This window comes from Eptesicus fuscus, chromosome 12 (assembly GCF_027574615.1).
Source record: "Eptesicus fuscus isolate TK198812 chromosome 12, DD_ASM_mEF_20220401, whole genome shotgun sequence".
In the NCBI taxonomy this organism is placed as follows: domain Eukaryota; kingdom Metazoa; phylum Chordata; class Mammalia; order Chiroptera; family Vespertilionidae; genus Eptesicus; species Eptesicus fuscus.
The window spans coordinates 54,571,514-54,591,127 of record NC_072484.1 but is presented as its reverse complement, the minus strand read 5'-3'; the positions used below and the strand labels follow the sequence as shown (position 1 = coordinate 54,591,127).

Sequence of the window (19,614 nt, the reverse complement as noted above, 5' to 3'; positions counted from 1 at the left end):
ATGCACGAAATTTGTGCACTTGGGTGGTCCCTCAGCCTGGTCTGTGCCCTATCGCAGTCCTGGAGCCCTCGGGGGTTGTCCGACTGATGGACATCCTTAGAAGCCAGCTGTGAGCCCGGCTTCTGGCTGAGCGGTGCTCCCCCTGTGGGAGCACACTGACCACCAGGGGGCGGCTCCTGTGTTGAGCGTCTTCCCCCTAGTGGTCAGTATGTGTCATAGCAACCGGTCGTTCTGCCGTTCGGTCGATTTGCATATTAGCCTTTTATTATATAGGATTCTATTATGTTTAAGAGAATGAATTTTAGAACTAAGTTTGAAATGGGGCTAATGCTAGCACTTAACTTTCAGGGTCATACATATAGGTCTATAACAGAGTTGCTTTTTATTGGTCATGGCACATAAAGTTGTGTCTGATTGGTTAATGCTTGGTAACAGAAATCGTTATATACAAGTATAGACACCTGATTCTTAAAAACGTCACTTTGGAGCAAAAAGATAAGTAATTACTATTATATTTGTAAATCAATCAAAATTATACCTTTGTTTTTGGCAGATCAACAAAAAATATACAGTTTTGGCTCTGGCTCGTTTGACTCAGTGGTTGGAGTGTGGGCCTGCAGACCAAAGGGTTGCAGGTTCAATCCCTGCCCTGGTTGGGGCACGTTTGGGAGACAACTAATAGATGTGTCTCTCTCACATTAATGTTTCTCTCTCTTCCCTTCCACTCTCTAAAAATCAATGGGAAAAATATCCTCAGATGAGGATTAACCAACCAACCAAACAAATAAATAAAATACTGTTTTGGGTGTGCCACAGAATTTTAGTAATTAGTTTATGTGTGCCATGACATGAAAAAGGTTGAAAATTGCTATCTTAGCGCATTAGAACAGCATTTGCCACATGGTAACTGCTGTTGCTGATTGTGTTCTACACCTAATTGCCCTTTCCCCCCCATATTTAATAGGCATGTTATTTCTACACACTTAAGTTTTTGAATCAGGAATGATTCAAAAAAGGATTTAAACATAGATGTAAACTTTGAGCCCATTTAAATTTAAATATATATTTTTAGAAATCAGACTTTATATTTTTAGTCTTAGATTGATGATGGATTGTGTACTACTTGAGTTCTAAGTTCTCAAGATTTATCTTATGGGTTAAAAAAGAAGGGTTAAATAAAAAGCAAAATTTTGTGGACTTTTATAAATAAGATAGATTCATGATTTATTTTTTTTATATTTTTGTGGAAGTATAGTAGTTTTATTTTATTAAAATATTTTTAAAAGTTAATCTTTAAAGTTTGTAATTAATGAATAACCCATTTGAGTATGGTTATTCTTTAAAAGTTTTCCTTTAGGAACAAAATAAAATAAATTATTTAAACATGTAAAACCTGGTGTTTGATTTTTATGGTATATACTGTGGACTTGGAAACATGAAACTAATTTTTTTAAAAGACTTTAGGTAAAGTTGGCCGAGTACAACAGATTTATTCAGACAGCGATTTAAAGGTGGAAGTTTGTGGCACATCCTGGACATATAATCCAGCAGCAGTTTCCAAGGTGGCATCTGCAGGATCAGCCATTAGCAATGCATCTGGTGGTATGTTTCTTTAAAAGTAATATGATTTACATTAGAACCTTTGCTAATTTCATAGTTCTCATATACCACTAATGTTGTGTTCTTGGTTTTCTCTCAGATCACATAACTTTGCTTGATTGTTAACTGCCTTTTAAACTTTTTATAATCCCCCCCCCCCCCCCTACAATGAACAACCTATGTTCTGGCTGAGGTATGCACTGGAAAAGTTCCATAAATATGTGTTCTATCTTAGATATATTGAGTGCTTCTCCACATCAAATCTAAGATATCTAAAATTCAACATTCTTCTCTTTAGTCAGAACTTTTGTTTTCTGCCAAAGAACCATCACTTTCTTAGACTGTTTTATTTTCCTTTCGTTGTCAACATGATTGCTAGCAGATGGCTTTCTTTCTGGATATTTTTACATCTCAGCCATATTTTTTCTCTTAGTATTCAATAAGAGTTACTATACATTCTACAATGAGTAGAAAACCATGTTGAGATGTGAATATGCTGGATGCTTGGGTAGACTCAAGCTTAGCCTTTCATTTCTATGCTCCAGCCTTATGTACACAAACTCAGTTCATTCTACAACAAATTATAAGTTACTGAGATATATTGTTGTCATCCAGAAAAGAAGGTAGAAACATAACAGTAAAATAAATATTAAGAAAGTAAAGGAAAACATAGAGTGACTTCCAATTTTATTTTGTACTGCTTTCTACTTCCTCTGCTTGTCTCTTATTTCCTGCTGTAATTTGCTAGTGTGCTTACAGTTTAAATCAGGTGGTGTTTATTTTTACCTTGAGGTTAGATGGTATCACAACAGGCTGACTACATACAAATTAAAAGAGTGAAGCATGGTTAATATCCTTCTCTCAAGCAATTTGAACTTGGTGGTCCTCTGCCCCATTGTGTGATTTTGTTGCTTTCCAATAAGAAGATCAAAGAATTAAGGAGTAGAACTGAGTAGGTTTTGTACTGATTAATGCTGTTTAGAAAAAATACGTTAGGAAAGGGTCTGTAAATCCCTAGTTCTTTCTCATTTTAGTCTAAACTAATCAATGGGCACCTTTGAAATATGTTGTTAACACTTAGATGTCCATTTTCAATTGAAAATTGGTTTATCTCTAAAATATTTCCCCTGATGTTATAGAGATTACATTTCTTTTGAGTCATAATCATTGATCTGTTGATTTATTCTAAGATCTGTAGCATTGGACTCAGAGACTCACTGTGCTGGTATGCTTAAGACCTCAAAGGAAATTTGTGTCATTATGGTAGTCCTATTGTGATGTGTTCATGTCTAATATCTTTGGTATGACTTCCACATCTTGAATTATTATTATAACACTGCTTTTTCTGAAATTGTAACTTGAAAGACATTGGAATTGGAAAACACTTGGAATACTTAATGGGCTCAAATTTAATGCATATATATATATATATATATATTAGTAATTATATATATATATTAGTAATTGTAACTTGCATGGGTAATATCTGTAGCATAATAGAAAAATAACATTATAGAAATAATAAAAAAGAAAAAGTATATATTATAGGCATATGGTTAATGCTTGTTTGTTAGTAGTTAAAATTTGAGATTCTCCTGTATTAGCAGCTTTATTTGATGCTTTACAGAAAGACTCTCCCAACTCTTGAAGAAATTATTTGAAACCCAAGAATCTGGTGACCTCAATGAAGAATTAGTTAAGGCTGCTGCCAATGGAGATGTTGCTAAAGTGGAAGATTTGCTAAAAAGACCAGATGTGGATGTGAGCATTTAAAAAATTATTTTGAAGGATACACTAAAATAGAATAGTATAATGAACCTTATACTTCAACAGTTATTTAGATTTTGCCACATTACTTCAATATTTATTAAGACTTTGCCACATGCGCTTTAGTCCTTGTTTTTCTGAGATATTTTAAAGAAGACACCAGCCATCATTTTTCAGTGTGCATTTCTAAAAGTTATTGGAATTTTCTTATTTTAACACTGTGGCCTTTATTTTATGATGGACAAAATTTATATTTAGGTTTTTAAATGATTAGTGTCCTTTTGGGAAATTGAGTAAATTTTTCTCATGTAAATATCATCATGTGTTTTAAATATATTTTAGTAAATATTATAAGCAATTTTCTATCCTTTTTAAAATATTTAAACTTTTTACCCTTTCTTTCCTGTGAATCTTGACTATTTCATAGTTTGTAAGGCAGATGACTTAGAGGTCATGCACTTTGTAAATCTTAATAGTTTATGTTGTAATCTTACTGTTCATATAAGCCGTATTTTAAATGGGTTATTTTGGTTCTTACTTAGTCATCCTTTGGCTTTGCCATTGCTGCCATGCTGGCACCAATATGATACTTAGTGCCGACCAAGGTTGTAAGTGGAGTGGCAGTCGCTGTGTTTATGACGTCTTTTGTTGCCACATCTTTGTATGTAAATATGCTAGACAATTTGAAGAAGATCAGATCCATAATTGTAAGGTATAAATATCTTATTCCTATGAACTCACATAGCATGTTAGGCTTATTTGAGAGAGCAATTGCAATAGCACAACAAAGTGGTTTTTTGATTGGTTGTGAGATATATCAAATAATTTGTTACTGATTGGAAAGTACCAATGTTTTTGTGTTTGAAATATAGATTCAGACTTCTTTCATATTCAATCAAGCAGATTTACATTTTATATTCAATTTTTAAAATTTACTGATTGATATCTTAGGTATTTTTTAACGGTGTCATACATTCTAAAAATTTAAGGGAAAAATAGTTCAAGATTTGTTATGAAAAATGGCATCTCCTTCTCAACCTTATTTTCTCATTCTTCCAGAGTCAACTATCTATTTTTACCTCTTTAACTTCTTCCAAACAATCTTTTCATGTCAGAGGCCATTCCTCAGATGTCTGGTGTTCCTTGGTTGTCCATCCTATCTAATAATAGAGTAACATGTAAATTACCATCACTCCGCTACGCCCACGATTGGGCAGTGGGAGGCTGGGGGGCGGGACTCGGGGTGGCCTATCTGGCCATTGAGAGGCACGGATCCGCTGCCACTGAGGGGGGCTACCCTGCTGTTGAGAGGCGCAGGGGGCGGGACTCCCACCCCCTGTGCCTCTCAACGGCCAGATCCGCAGCCACTGAGGGGGCCTGCCGCGGACACCCAGCTGCGCCTCTCAATGGCAGGGGAGCCAGGTGTCCGCGGCAGCCCCCCTCAGCGGCCGTGGATCTGGCTGTTGAGAGGCGCAGGGGGAGGCTTCTGAAAGGCCTGGTGCACCAGCGGACAGGCACCCATCTCCACCGCGAAAAGCGAAAGCGTGTAGGGGACCCCACACGTGCATGATTCAATCATGCACTGGGCCTCTAGTTTATCTATAAGAGTGATCAGTAAAAGGCCTGTGTGTGTGTGTGTGTGTGTGTGTGTGTGTATGTATGTGTGTTTGTTGACTCTGGTTTTCACTATCGAGTGATCTGGACATTTCCTTGGATTATTCTTGGGTATTGGTCTTTAGGTCTTTTCTCTTGGGCTGGTCTGACTCCCCAGAAAGATCTCCAGTTCTGCTGGTTATAAACCTGGATACCAACCTTATGAATATTGATTAAGGGAAGAGGGCCTGGGTTCTTAGGATTTGGCCTGTAAATATTTACATAAAATTTCTGTTTTTAGTGTTTTGCCCCATCCTTAACAGTGGCCGGGGACACTTTACCCTTTCTGGAGAATAAACTTTCAGGTCTCTGTTAGTGTGAGGGTGGAGCAGCTGTGCAGAGGTGGGGAATCCAGGGATCTAAATGATTTTTAAAAAGACTGTCAACTGATGCTTTTGTGTTTAACATCTACTACCGTATTATCCCCATATTCAGAGGTCATCAACTTTGAGCCTTTTGGGCTTCCTTGGAAAAAGGGTTGCTACAAGGGTTGCTACCTTTTTCATATTTTTTCATAGCTATTTTTCATAGCAGGTTTAGGTCTGCTTTTCAGCTCCCTGTATATGTGTGAGTGTGTGTGGTTTCTGTTTTGCTAGTTCTAATTATCTTTGTAGATTGAAGCTTAAAAGAAAATAAAACTTTACTCTTGTTTTCGTATGATGCCATAAATACTGAAATACAACCCATCATTTAATGAAAAAACATGTTCTAGTATACTGTTGGTGGTAATGCAGACTGGTATAGCCATACTGAAAACAAAAAATTAAAAATGGAACTGCTGTTTGACCCAGCGATCCCACTTCCAGGAATCTATCTTAAGAATCTCGAAACACCATTCAGAAAGAATATATTCACCTCATATATTCATAGCTGCACAATTTACAATAGCTAAGATCTGGAAACAGCCCAAATGCCCAACAGTAGATGAGTGGATAAAAAAGCTGTGGTACATTTACACAGTGGAATACTATACAGCTGTGAAAAAGGAATGCTTACCCTTGGAGACAGTATGGAGGGACCTGGAGAATGTTATGTTAAGTCCATGTTCGGCAAACTGCGGCTCGCGAGCCACATGTGGCTCTTTGGCCCCTTGAGTGTGGCTCTTCCACAAAATACCACGGCCTGGGCAAGTCTATTTTGAAGAAGTGGCGTTAGAAGAAGTTTAAGTTTAAAAAATTTGGCTCTCAAAAGAAATTTCAATCGTTGTACTGTTGATATTTGGCTCTGTTGACTAATGAGTTTGCTGACCACTGTGCTAAGTGAAATAAGCCAGTCAGAGAAAGACAAATATCACGTGATCTCACTTATCGGTGGAATCTAATGAACAAAATATATTGACAAACAAAAAAATGGGGCCAGACACATTGAAGCATGGAACAGACTGATGAATCTCAGAAGGAGGAGAGGTGGGGTGAGAAGAGATAAACCAAAGAACTTACATACATATGTGCATAACTCATGGACACAGACGATCGAGTGGTGAAGGCCTGGGGTAGGGTGGGAACTGGGTAGAAGGGGATAATGGGGGAAAAATAGGGGACATTTGTGATACTTTCAACAATAAAGATAAAAAAACAAGGATATACTTTATTAAAAGGTTTATTGAGGTACAGTTGTTTTGTACCATGAATAAAAGTATAAGGATATACTTTTTAAAAAAATTGGTTTTTAGAGAGAGAGGAGCGGGAAGGGAGAGAGAGAAACATGGATCAGCTGTCTCCTGCACACCCTCTACCAGGGATTAAGCCTGAAACCCAGGCATATTCCCTGACCTGGAAAGGAACCAGCAACCATGAGACAGTGCCCAACCTACTGAGCCACACTGGCCAGAGCAAAATATACTTTTAAAATCTTAAATACTGAAAAAATTTTCCAGCTCTTACTAATGGGACTTTTTTTCTCTTTAGCTTTTCTGTTTGTTTTTTTTTTTTATAGCACCTTCCTCTTGATTTAGAGGAACATCTATAATTGAAGTTTCCCTCCCCAAAGTTTTCTTTCCATTCTGGAATGTAAAGTTTTTAAAAATTATAGTTGACATACAATATTATATTAGTTTCAGGTGTACAACATAGTGATTTTTTTTTTTTTTACAACATAGTGATTAAAAAAAAAAATGTTTTGCGCGGCTGGTGTGGCTCAGTGATTGAGTGTTGACCTATGAACCAGGAAGTCATGGTTCGATTTCCGGTCAGGGCACATGCTGGGGTTGCCATCTATGTTGTTGCAGATGGTAATATCTCATTCCGTTTTTTTATGGTTGAGTCACAATTTTATTGAATACTAGAGGCCCAGTGCATGAAACTTGTGCACTGGTAGGGTCCCTAGTGGCCGCCGGCTGCGGCCGGGTACTCTCTCCCTTCCCCCAGCTGCCTGCTGTCACCAGGGTCTCCCTCCCTTCTCCCGGTCGCCTGCCACCACCGGCCAGGGCCTCCCTCCCTTCCCCCAGCCGGCCCTGCCCCCTGGTTGAACTCCCGGACAATTCCCGGTCGAGGGGACAATTTGCATTCTACACTTTTATTATATAGGATGTGTGCCATTTCATTATCCATTCATCTGTTGATAGACACTCCATATCTTGTCTATTGTAAATAATGCTGCAGTGAACATAAAGTAGCATATGTTTTTTTGATTTAGTATTTTGAGTTTCTACAGATGAATACCAGGAAGTGGAATTGCTGAGTCCTTTGTTGTCTCTTGTTGTAGTCTTTGTTTTAGAGTCTATTTTGTCTGGTTTAAGTATTGCTACTACAGCTTTTTGTTGTTGTTTTGTTTCCATTTTCATGAAATATCTTTTTCTATTCCTTTGTTTTAGTCTGTGTGGGTCTTTCAATCTGAAGTGAGTCTCTTCTAGATAGCATATGTATGGGTCTTGTTTTGTTATCCATTAAGCCACGATATGTCTTTTGATTGGAGCATTTAATCCATTTGCATTTAAAGTAGTTATTGATAAATATGTATTTGTTACTATTGTATTCATATTTTTAATCTTTTTTCTTCTTCTTCTTAAAGAAGACCCTTTAACATTTCTTGTACTGGTCTGGTGGTAATTCACTCCTTTAGCTTTTTCTTATCTGGGAAGATCTTTATGTGTCCTTTGATTCTAAATAATAAGTTTGGGGTAGTGTAAATTATTTTCATAGAATCATACAATGTACCAAATTTGAACCTATACTATATGTATATATATATTGGCTCTTTCTGATTTGTAACATTCTATCCTTTTTTATTTATTTAGGTAAATGGACAATGTGCTGGCCACACTGCTATGCAAGCTGCTAGTCAGAATGGACATGTTGATATTTTGAAGTTACTTTTGAAACAAAATGTGGATGTAGAAGCAGAGGTAATTAAACTAAGCTTGAACAATATTTTCAGTAAAAATCTCCTAGAAATGGTACTTACTTTTGTATTATTAGATGAATTATTTTCATTCTTGAAATTTAATATTTACCTAAGACTTTTCTGATTGAAGAGAAAAATTTGACAAAAGACAACTTGAAGCATTTCTTGGTTTTCTGTGATCCCTCAGTTCTTGGCAATAGCCCCAACTGCTGTTGGAAGCCCAGTTGGGTTCACCCAAGAATTATACTGGGGAAGTTGAGGGAAGGGGAATATAAATCATGTGGGTCAAGATTTTTTCTGATTTGTGACACTTAGAGGCCTCTGTTATGTTTTTTATTTCCTCGTAAGGGAACCAGTATATTAGAATTTGTTTAGTCTTGTTTAGCTCGGCCTGCACCCTCTCTCAGTCCGGGAGCCCTCAGGGGATGTCTGAAGTTGGCAGTCAGACATCCTTAGCGCTGCCCTGCAAGTGGGAGAGGCTCCTGCCACCACCGCTGTGCTCGCCAGCCATGAGCCCAGCTTCTGGCTGAGCGGCACTCCCCCTGTGAGAGCGCACTGACGCTCCTGCATTGAGCGTCAGCCCCCTGGTGGTCAGTGTGCATCATAGCGACTGGTCATTTAGTCGATTTGCATATTAGCCTTTTATTATATAGGAAGCCTAAGCGACCGTTATGACCGGTCGACCAGTCGCTATGATGCGCACTGACCACCAGGGGGCAGATGCTCAATGCAGGAGCTGCCCCTGGTGGTCAGTGTGCTCCCACAGCTAACCTCCCATGGCTAGCTAACCTTCATGATCCCTCCCCCGGCCGGCCAGCCCCCATCAGCCCTTATCAGGGCTGGCCAGCCACCCTCCATCAGCCCTTATCAGGGCTGGCTGGCCACCCTCCCACAGTCCCTCCCCGCAATGGGCCCTGATTCCCGGCCAGGCCAAGGAACCCCATCCATGCACGAATTCGTGCACTGGGCCTCTAGTATCCTACATAATAAAAAGGTAATATGTAAATTACCATCACTCCGCCACGCCCACGATTAGGCCAGCAGGAGGCACAGGGGGTGGGACTTGGGGTGGCTGGGGTGGTGATTGGGCCAGCAGGACGCTGAGCTCGCGTCGCCAGCGGCGGCACGAGCTCAGCATCTGTGCCATGGCTGTGCTGCGGCACAGAAGGGGCCTCTGGGCTGATGAGGCAGTGCGGGCAGGCGGGTGGGAGGAGGCCCCGGCTGATGAGGCGGTGCGGGCGGGCGGGCGGCGCGGCTCCCGGGGGAGGAGTCTGGCAGCAGTTGGGCCACAGGAGCGCGCAGTGGTGTCCGCAGAGGACACGGGTTTCCATGCAGCCCGGCCGGCCGAGGGAGGGCTCATGAGGGAGCCGGAAGGCAGAGGAGGCGGTGGCGGCCCCAGCCTTCCTGGGCGGGAGGCGAAGGCAAGACCCTGGCCTGGACTTTGGCTGCTGGAGGACCACGCCCCCGCCCCACCTCGCCCTAGGGGCCCAGGGACTTCGGAGCTGCCGGCCATACCGGGTCCCGACCAGCAGACAGACAGCCTACACGTGCATGATTAAATCATGCACTGGGCCTCTAGTATATATATATTAGGGTTTTTAGGGTTTTTTTTGTTTGTTTTTTTTACATAAATTGACGGGACCTGCATAAAAGTGTTGCAATAGCAGTTTTCTAATAACCATAAATACATGTTACACTTCATAAATAGTTCCTGTTTTTTAGTCAGTGAGTGTTAGTGGATTGATTTTCTCCTTTTTAATGGAAGGAGTACCACCAGGTAGACTTTAAAAATGTAACAGAAAAGAAATCCAGATTGGAGGTTAGTAAGATCTTAAATCTAAGATTCTAAAATATTGAAATATGTTACTAGAAAAGTTAGTGATACACATAAATAAAAACAATTTTTTTGTAAAATCATTTTTCTTTTTTTCTGGGATGTTTAAATATAATGCTGCTCAGAGGCTCAAGTGTTAAATCTTTCGTGTGGTGCTTGCCAGTTCTTTTATGCTCAAAGTAGATAACAAAAACTCCTAACCTGGTTTAGCTGGAATATTAGTAAGGTAGAAATACTCCTGAGTTACGGTTTGCTACCTTTTCGAGAATGGTTGTTAAATCTTTGTGAACTTCTATATCAGCAGTTTTACTTTTGATATCTGCTTGAGAAAAATTGCAAAAACCAAAAACTATTTCAAATTCAACTGTGTTGAATGAACTGTTCATTTGTTTTAAATGTATTTAATCGCAATAGGACTCTTCTGTGTTAACTTTGGAAAGTAGTTAAACGAATCCCAAGTAATGTATTTTCAAACCACTTGCAAAAATTATAGACCACCAGGGTTCTAGGACCATCAGCTGGGAATTCCTGGAGAAAGTCTTAAAGCTTACTTACTTCTGGGTGTTAAAATTTGAGCTGGAATATGGACTAAAGATAGAACCCTTATAATATCCTTTTCCATCTGCATCTATCAGTGTAATGAGACTTGTTTTTTGGTGTGTGTGTGTGTGTGTGTAACTGTAATATTTATAATGCATGACAGGCATTTTTTCCCCTTTAAAAAGTTGTTCTTATATTTGAAAAAAATGTAAACAATTCTCCGACTCTCATCTCCTCCAATTATAAAAGGTGAGGTATACCTACTGGATTCCTCTGAAATAGTTTTAGAATTTTGGATGTATGAAATTATGCTGGTTTGTGTTTCATTTTTGTCTTTTGAAGTGGTATTTAATAATTTTTTCCTCTTCTTAAATACACAGAAAAGTGTATGCTCACCAGCTAAAGATAACCAATGTTAATATGTTGATATATTTCTCCCCTTAAAACTAATTGAAATCACACTGTTTAGCATCCTTTCTTCTTTTTAAAATCACTCAACTGAAGTTAGTGTAATTTTTATGTCCTTTAAAAGTCTTTGTAAAATTTTTAAATGGAAAAAAGTTTATGTATTATGTTATGTATCAGTATTTTCCTAATATTGGCTTATCATCATGACTGATAAATTAGGGTAATGAAGAATTGAACTACTTCTGATATAACTATTGGTCCATTATATGTCTGATATAATATACATGGATAAGCAAAAGTAGGTTTACAGTTGTAATACAAGTAATACAGTATTAAATAATGGTACAAGAATATCCTTTGTGTATTGCGTACTCACAACTGTAAACCTACTTTTGCCCACCCCTGTATGGATCCAGAATTCATCATTTATTTTTGAAGTTAGTCACTAGTCAAGTGAATTTCTGCTTCTTTTGTTGGCTCCATTTAATGTTTTTTTCTCTCTCACATCAATTTGGTTCTTAATGAATTATAGTTTCAAGTTTTATTTTTCTAAAATATTCATTAATTCAGATTTTAATGCTGCTGTTTAGGACAAAGATGGAGATAGAGCCGTTCACCATGCAGCTTTTGGAGATGAAGGTGCTGTTATAGAAGTATTACATCGAGGCAGTGCTGACTTGAATGCTCGCAACAAACGCCGACAGACACCACTTCATATTGCTGTCAATAAAGGTCATCTTCAAGTTGTAAAGACTTTATTGGACTTTGGTTGTCATCCCAGTCTTCAGGTAAAACCTTTAACAAAATATATTCTGTAGATAGTGCTAGGATCCTATTAAAGGGAAGTACTAGCTTCAATGGTCAGCATTTCTATGTTACAATTCTTTTTTATATGATTAGTTATAGTAAGTGATACCAAAGGTATAGAATGTAATAAAATTGGCAGCTCTTACTTCTTAGAAAAGCCTTTTTCAGGAAGTGTCGAGTAGATCTGTCTTACATTGAGGGGTGGGGATAGGGATTTCATGCAAAAGTATTCCCTTTTGACTTGAATTGACTTAATTTTATTGATCATGACGTTGGGCTTCAGCAACTTAAAGAAGTGTAATAGGTTGCATTTCCTAATAGTTACTTCATAGCTATCTAAATTATTTTAGTTCTAGCCTTATGTAATTTAAGAGTCTTGGTGTAGTCATTAGTCCAGTCTTAGAAGATTTTTTGTTTTGGGAAATACATAGGTTTTTAAAGTTTATTTATTATAGTAGGACCTACTTTTTTTAAGCAAGGGTCACCTACGAAATGATTATTCCCTTTCAAAATTTCAGCAACCAGATGAATTAATTTGGATTGGTCTTAGAAAAGCAATGTAGAACAGGAGTAACGGGACTGAGGGTTTGACGAGAATCGAAAGTATCAGAGATTCTGTTCAGCTAGACGATTATTACAGACTAGTTTTTCTGAGATACAGGGTGGCAGGATTAGAAGATGGGGGAGGCGTTGTGAGGTATGGTATTAATCTGTTGAAGGAGTGTGTAATTTATACCTGCTGACTTTTTGTGTGTGTCTGATATGGGAGGCAAAGTTATTAGGTGAGAGTGAGTGGGGAGTGGTCAGTATAGAAAGGGTAATTGAAATAGCTACTGTGGGGAGCAAGAGACAGGACAGATCAGAGCCTGTAGAAGCGTATTCCTGTCAGGGTAAGAGCCCATCTCAAGTTGGAGACCATGAATTTTTAGTGCCATAGGAGGATGAAAGGTGGATTGTTGGACTGAATTTGTGTTGGGAATTTCTTATGTGGGTGGATGAATATATGCCTAGGATTGGCACACTTTTTCCGTGAAAGGCCAGGTAAGCCCTGGCTATTGTGGCTCAGCTCAGTTGCTTAGGCGTTGTCCCATGCACCAAGAGGTTGCTATTTGATTCGTAGTCAGGGCACATGCCCCAGTTGTGGGCTTGATCCCCAGTAGGTAGGCTTGCAGGAAGCAGCTGATCAATGTTACTCTCTCATATTGATGTTTCTCTCGCTCCCTCTCCCTTCCTCTCTCTCTAAAAATCAATAAAAAAATATATTTTAAAAAAGGCCAGGTAATACTTTTGGCTTTCATATGATTTCTATTATAATTATCCAGTGCTGTCATTGTAGCACAAAAGTAGCCATCCTATATAATAAAAGCCTAGTCCTATATAATAAAAGCCTAGGTGGCCGAAACTGGTTTGGTTCAGTGGATAGAGCGTCGGTCTGCGGACTGAAGGGTCCCAGGTTTGATTCCAGTCAAGGGCATGTACATTGGTTGAGGGCATGTCCCCGGTGGGGGGTGTGCAGGAGGCAGCTGGTTGGTGTTTCTCTCTCATTGATGTTTCTAGCTCTCTATCCCTCTCCCTTCCTCTCTGTAAAAAATCAATAAAATATATTTTTAAAAAAATAAAAAAATAAAAGCCTAGGTGGCATCGCGCGACATCACAAGATGGCTGCCACAAGATGGTTGCCACAAGATGAATGGCAGGGGAGGGCAGTTGTGGGTGATCAGGCCAGCAGGGGAGGGCAGTTGGGGCAACCAGGCCTGCAGGGAGAGCAGTTGGGGGGGACCAGGCCTGCAGGGGAGGGCAGTTGGGTGTAACCAGGCTGGCAGGGGAGGGCAGTTAGGGTGACCAGGCTGGCAGGGGAGGGCAGTTGGGGGCGAGATCAGGCCTGCAGGGGAGGGCAGTTGGGGGCGAGATTGGCCGGCAGGGGAGGGCAGTTGGGGGCGAGATCAGGCCTGCAGGGGAGGGCAGTTGGGAGCGAGATGAACCCAGCAGGGGAGGGCAGTTGGGGGTGACCAGGCTTGCAGGGGAGCAGTTAGTCGTCAATCAGGCTGGCAGGGGAGCAGTTAGGGGGCGATCAGGCTGGCAGGCAGAAGTGGTTAGGGGCAATCAGGCAGGCAGGCGAGCGGTTAGGAACCAGCAGTCCCGGATTGTGAGAGGGATGTCTGACTGCCTGTGGGATTGGGCCTAAACTGGCAGTTGGATATCCCCCAAGGAGTCCCAGATTGGAGAGGGTGCAGGCTGGGCTGAGGGACACTACCCCCCTAATCCCCCCCCCCTTCATGAATTTCATGCACCGGGCCTCTAGTAGATAATACATAAATGCGTGTGTGTGGCTATGTAAATAAAATTATAAAAATAGGGGCAGCCTAGATTTGGCAACTGTGGTAACTATATATGGCTTTACTGAAAATAGTATTTATGAAACTATGAAATGAATGAAGGCTAAATTACCCGTTTACACAGATGACTGATAATGAATAAAAATTTATTGCTACATTGGTTGATTAATGAAGGAAGTAATCAACTTGAAAAAAACAACATAGACTGAGACTGCCAAATTTTCTTTTACATTTGTTTTCACTTTGAGTTAACTACTCTCTTTCCTGCCCTTTGAAAATGTTTAGAGTAATGATTCTCAACAGTGACTACACAATATATTACAATATATTCACCTGGGGAACTCGGAAAAACTATTAATGCCTGAGTCCCAACCCGAGATTCTAGGTTAGTTGATCTGAAGAACAGCCTGGATTACAGGATTTATTTATTTATTTACTTTATTACAGGATTTTAAGAGCTTCCCAACAGATTCTAAAGTACAGCCAGGGTTGAGAACCACTGACTTTTAATTAATTGCTATGGGCCCTGAGATTGGTGTAGGTTTGGTATGGAGTTTCAGGGTACAGCAGTTAATGGTAGGAAACTGGTATAGCAAGCCATTTTAAACGAATGAATTTTTTGGCCACTTTTCCATCTCATTTATTTTTGTTATTTACTTAATTATTTTGAGGGTATTTAATTTCTTTGATTTTTTTTTAAAGCTACAGCATGTTTATTGTGTTTGCCATTTAGATTGAGTATAAGTTTATTCACTATAATGCTATTTCTTGCCTACATTTATTAAATTTAACACATAGTATGCTTTATTGATGGTTGTTGGATATGGGTTCTGTTTTTGTTTCTTTGTTTAGTAGTTCATTATAAGTATTAATAATTACATGTGAGAATGATTGAAAAAGAACTATTGAAAATCTTTTTAAATTTTAAAAAAAGGATTCTGAAGGTGATACTCCTCTTCACGATGCAATAAGTAAGAAACGTGATGATATCCTGGCAGTCCTTCTGGAAGCTGGAGCAGATGTTACCATTACAAACAATAATGGATTTAATGCCCTACATCATGCTGCACTAAGAGGAAATCCCAGGTAAAACTGTTACCTTTCACCATTTTATATGCAGTTTAAAAATATTTTTCTGTTGCTCATTCTCTTTTTCTGATACTGATAAGAAAATAATTTTTGATTATTTTAGTATTTTAAATCATTTTAAGGTCTGTGGAAATTGTCTTCACTAGATTAATTTTATAATGATTTTTTGTGTTATTAAACTAATGAAGTATGAAATGTCAAAATATATATTCAATATGGGTATAGAGGATCAGGAATACTCACTTAAATTGTAAAGTTTTAATTAGGATGCAGTGCATTTTGAGATTTATGTTTCTTTAAGACCATTCTTAGGGTGTCCTCTAAACCCCATGTTAATCCATTTGCATAGTAATTATTTTTTTAAACTTGTGGCTAAATAACTATTAAGTTTACCTAATTGCTTATTAATAATATAATTCTTTATATAAATTTCTAATATAGATGTTCTGAAACCATAGTTATAATTATAGGTGGTCTACTGAAAAAAAAAAATGGTTTGCTGGTTAAAGTTTGAGAAAGACTTTTGGAAAGTCACAGAATTCATAAAATGTGGACAAAGTCCCACAGAAAAACAAAATGTTTAACTTTGCTTTAACCTAGAATATTTTTCAGAGAGAGAGAGGAAAGAAAAGGGAGAGAGAAACATTCATCGGCTGCCTCCTGCACACCCCCTACGGGGGAATTAATCAAACCGGTTACCTTTTGGTGCATGGGACCAAGCTCAACCAACTCAACCACACTGGCCAGGGTAACCTAGAATTTTCATGAATGAATTTTTGGCAACAGCTTTACCTGAAAATCATTTTATTTGTTTTATTTATTTTATCTTATTAAATCCTCACCTAATGATATGTTTTACTGATTTTAGAGAGAGGGGAAGAGAGAGAGAGAAAGAAAGATAAACTTTGATATATGAGAGAAACATCTATCAGTTGCTTCCCATATGCACCCTCACCAGGGATCAAACCTGCAACCTGAGTATGTGCCCTGACTGGGAATCAAACTGGCAACCTTTTGGTGCCGGGATGATGTTCCAATTAATTGAGCCACACCAACCAGAACCCTGAGAAACATTTTAGAAAATTTTGCATCAGATGTCTTCTTTTTATAGTTGAATAAAGCCTACATATTATTTTTAATTTAATTTTTTAATTAAAGTTAAATCAGAGATTGCATTCAATATTATTTTTTATTAGTTTCAGGTGTACAGCATAGTGGTTAGACAATTACATACTTTACAAAGTGTTTCCCTCAATATTTCCAGCACCCAACTGGCACCATACTTAGTAATTACAATATTATTGATTATATTATCTATGCTGTGCTTTACATTCCCATGAGAGTTTTGTAACTACCAATTTATACTTTTTAATCCCTTCACGTTTTTCAGCTAGTCCCCCCCCCCCCCCATAAACATCAGTTTGTTCTCTGTATCTATGAGTCTGTTTCTGTTTTGTTTGTTTGTTTGTATTCTTTAGATTACACATATAAGAGAAATTATACACTATTTGTCTTTCTCTGACTGACTTATTTCACTTAGCATAATAACCTCTAGGTCCATCCATGCTGTCTCAAATAAGCCTATATGTCTTGACTGAGGGCATTGTTCACTTTGAAGTTTATTTCAATAATTTAATATAACTTGAAATCTTTTCTTAAAATTGAGATATAATTGACATATAACATTATATTAGTTTCAAGTGTACAGCATAATGATTAGATAATGTGTATATATTATGAAATGATCACCACTATAAATCTAGTTAACATCTATTGCCACACATAGCTACAAATTTTTTTTCTTGTGATGGGAACTTTTAAGATTTCTGGTCTTAGCAACTCTCTACTATATACAGCAGTATTATAACTATAGTCACTATGAATGAATTCTTTTTTTTTTTTAATCTTTATTGTTTAGATTATTACAGTTGTTCCTCTTTTTTCCCCCCCATAGCTCCCCTGCACCCGGTTCCCACCCCACCCCACACCACCCCATGCCCTTAGGCCCCCCGCCCCCCCACTGTCCTCATCCATAGGTGTATGATTTTTGTCCAGTCTCTTCCCGCATCCCCAACACCCCTTTCCCCTGAGGATTGTCAGTCCACTCCCTTTCTATGCCCGATTCTATTATATTCACCAGATTATTCTGTTCATCAGATTTTTTATTCACTTGATTTTTAGATTCACTTGTTGATAGATATGTATTTGTTGTTCATAATTTTTATCTTTACCTTTTCTTCTTCTTCCTCTTCTTAGAGAATACCTTTCAGCATTTCATATAATACTTGTTTGGTGGTGATGAACTCCTTTAGCTTTTTCTTATCTGTGAAGCTCTTTATCTGCCCTTCAATTCTAAATGATAGCTTTGCTGGGTAGAGTAATCTTGGTTGTAGGTTCTTGCTATTCATCACTTTGAATATTCCTTGCCACTCCTGTCTGGCCTGCATAGTTTCTGTTGAGAAATCAGCTGACAGTCATATGGGTGCTCCCTTGTAGGTAATTAACTGTTTTTCTCTTGCTGCTTTTAATATTCTCTCTTTGTCTTTTGCTCTTGGCATTTTAATTATGATGTGTCTTGGTGTGGTCCTCTTTGGATTCCTTTTGTTTGGGGTTTTGTGCACTTCCTGGACTTGTAAGTCTATTTCTTTCACCAGGTGGGGGAAGTTTTCTGTCATTATTTCTTCAAATAGGTTTTCAATATCTTGCTCTCTTCTTCTGGCACCCCCATAATTCTGATGTTGGTACACTTGAAGTTGTCCCAGAGGCTCCTTACACTATCTTCATATTTTTGGATTCTTTTTTCTTTTTGCTTTTCCAGTTGGGTGTTTTTTGCTTCTTTGTATTTCAAATCTTTGACTTGATTATTGCGATCCTCTAGTCTGCTGTTGGATCTCTGTATATTATTTTTTATTTCAGTCAGTGTATGCTTAATTTCTAGTTGGTTCTTTTTCATATCCTCGAGGGTCTCGCTAAATTTATTGACCTTTTCTAGAAAATTCTTGAAAAACCTTATAACCGTGGTTTTGAACTCTATATCCAGTCGTTTGCTTTCTTCTATTTGTGACCTGTTTCTTTGTCTCCGCATTTTGGCTGGTTCCCTGAGTTGACAGAGTGGCTTTGTGTGCTAGGTGTCTTATAGGGCCCAGTGGCTCAGCCTCCCCAGTTACCTGAGGTGGACACTCTTGGTGCACCCCTTTGTGGGCTGTGTGCACAGTCTTGTTGTAGTTAAGCCTTGATTGTTGTTGGTATCACTGGAAGGAATTGACCTCCAGGCCAATTGGCTGTGAGGATCAGCTGTGTCTACGCTGGGAGAACTTCTGTGCTGGAGACACCCTTATGAGGCAAGACTTGCTTCAGTGGGGCTTTGGTGCTCACTGAGTCTGCCCCCTGAGTGTGTCCCTTATGGATCTGAGACATTGTAATCTGGATGGTCCCACTCTGACCACTGGGTACACTGGCTCTTGGATCTCCAAGGAGGTGCTACTTTAGCCTCTGCCTGAGGCCACCCAGCAGGAGCTACAGAGAGATCTGCAGATTCCTCTTCTTTGTTTGGGTTTTGGAGGTGCTCAGATGAGGCCCAGCTGTGAAGCAATGCAAGCTGCTGTGGGGCCTTGGGCCTTCTTTTGGATGTTCTGGGTCTCACTGACTCAGCTGCAGTTTGTTAGGTAAGTTTAGAATTCAAAGGACCAGGCCATTCATATGCAAAAGCCTCTGTACACAGCTTGGATGGGGCGGAGTCTCAGGGCGGAGCAAACAGCAATGGCTTCCTGTCAGCCCTGCCCTAAGAGGCCCCCGGGTCACAGTGTCCCTCGGTAATCGCTGCAAGCACCTCTGAGAGAAAGCCGCCCTCGAGTTCCTTCCGCTGCCAGACAGTCCAGTTTCTCCCTGTATGAGTCTGGGTCCCCAGAGTCTCACCCGGAACTGGAGTTCAGAGCAGTTGGGAGCTTGTGTCTCCCTCCGGCTTGAAAAAGCCAGCTGTGTACTCAATTGCCAGCCCTCTCCACGCGTGCGCCTCCGTACCTCTGCCTTCCGCACCTCCTCTGAGTCTCAGTGTGCTTTTCTCTTTCCTTCTAGTTGTAGAATTTCCATTCAGCCAATCTTCCTGTGGTTCTGGATGATGTCTGTTTTGTCTTTTAGTTGTAGTTTTGAAGTTGTTGTGCGAGGCGGCAAGTTCAGGTTTTTATCTATGCCGCCATCTTGGTTTCTCCCCTGAATGCGTTCTTATTTAGTTCCGTACTG

General features: G+C 39.4%; 1 protein-coding gene across 2 annotated transcripts in view; it reads left to right on the top strand.

Annotated features, from left to right (window-relative positions):
- Nucleotides 1-19,614, top strand: part of MIB1 (MIB E3 ubiquitin protein ligase 1) — a 116,817-nt gene that overhangs the window by 47,278 nt on the left and 49,925 nt on the right. For both annotated transcript variants that reach the window (XM_054724200.1, XM_008160247.3), the window contains exons 8-12: nucleotides 1,458-1,602; nucleotides 3,227-3,360; nucleotides 8,255-8,362; nucleotides 11,734-11,931; nucleotides 15,221-15,372. In XM_054724200.1, the coding sequence (XP_054580175.1) occupies nucleotides 1,458-1,602; nucleotides 3,227-3,360; nucleotides 8,255-8,362; nucleotides 11,734-11,931; nucleotides 15,221-15,372 (737 nt within the window). The remainder of the gene's footprint in view (nucleotides 1-1,457; nucleotides 1,603-3,226; nucleotides 3,361-8,254; nucleotides 8,363-11,733; nucleotides 11,932-15,220; nucleotides 15,373-19,614) is intronic.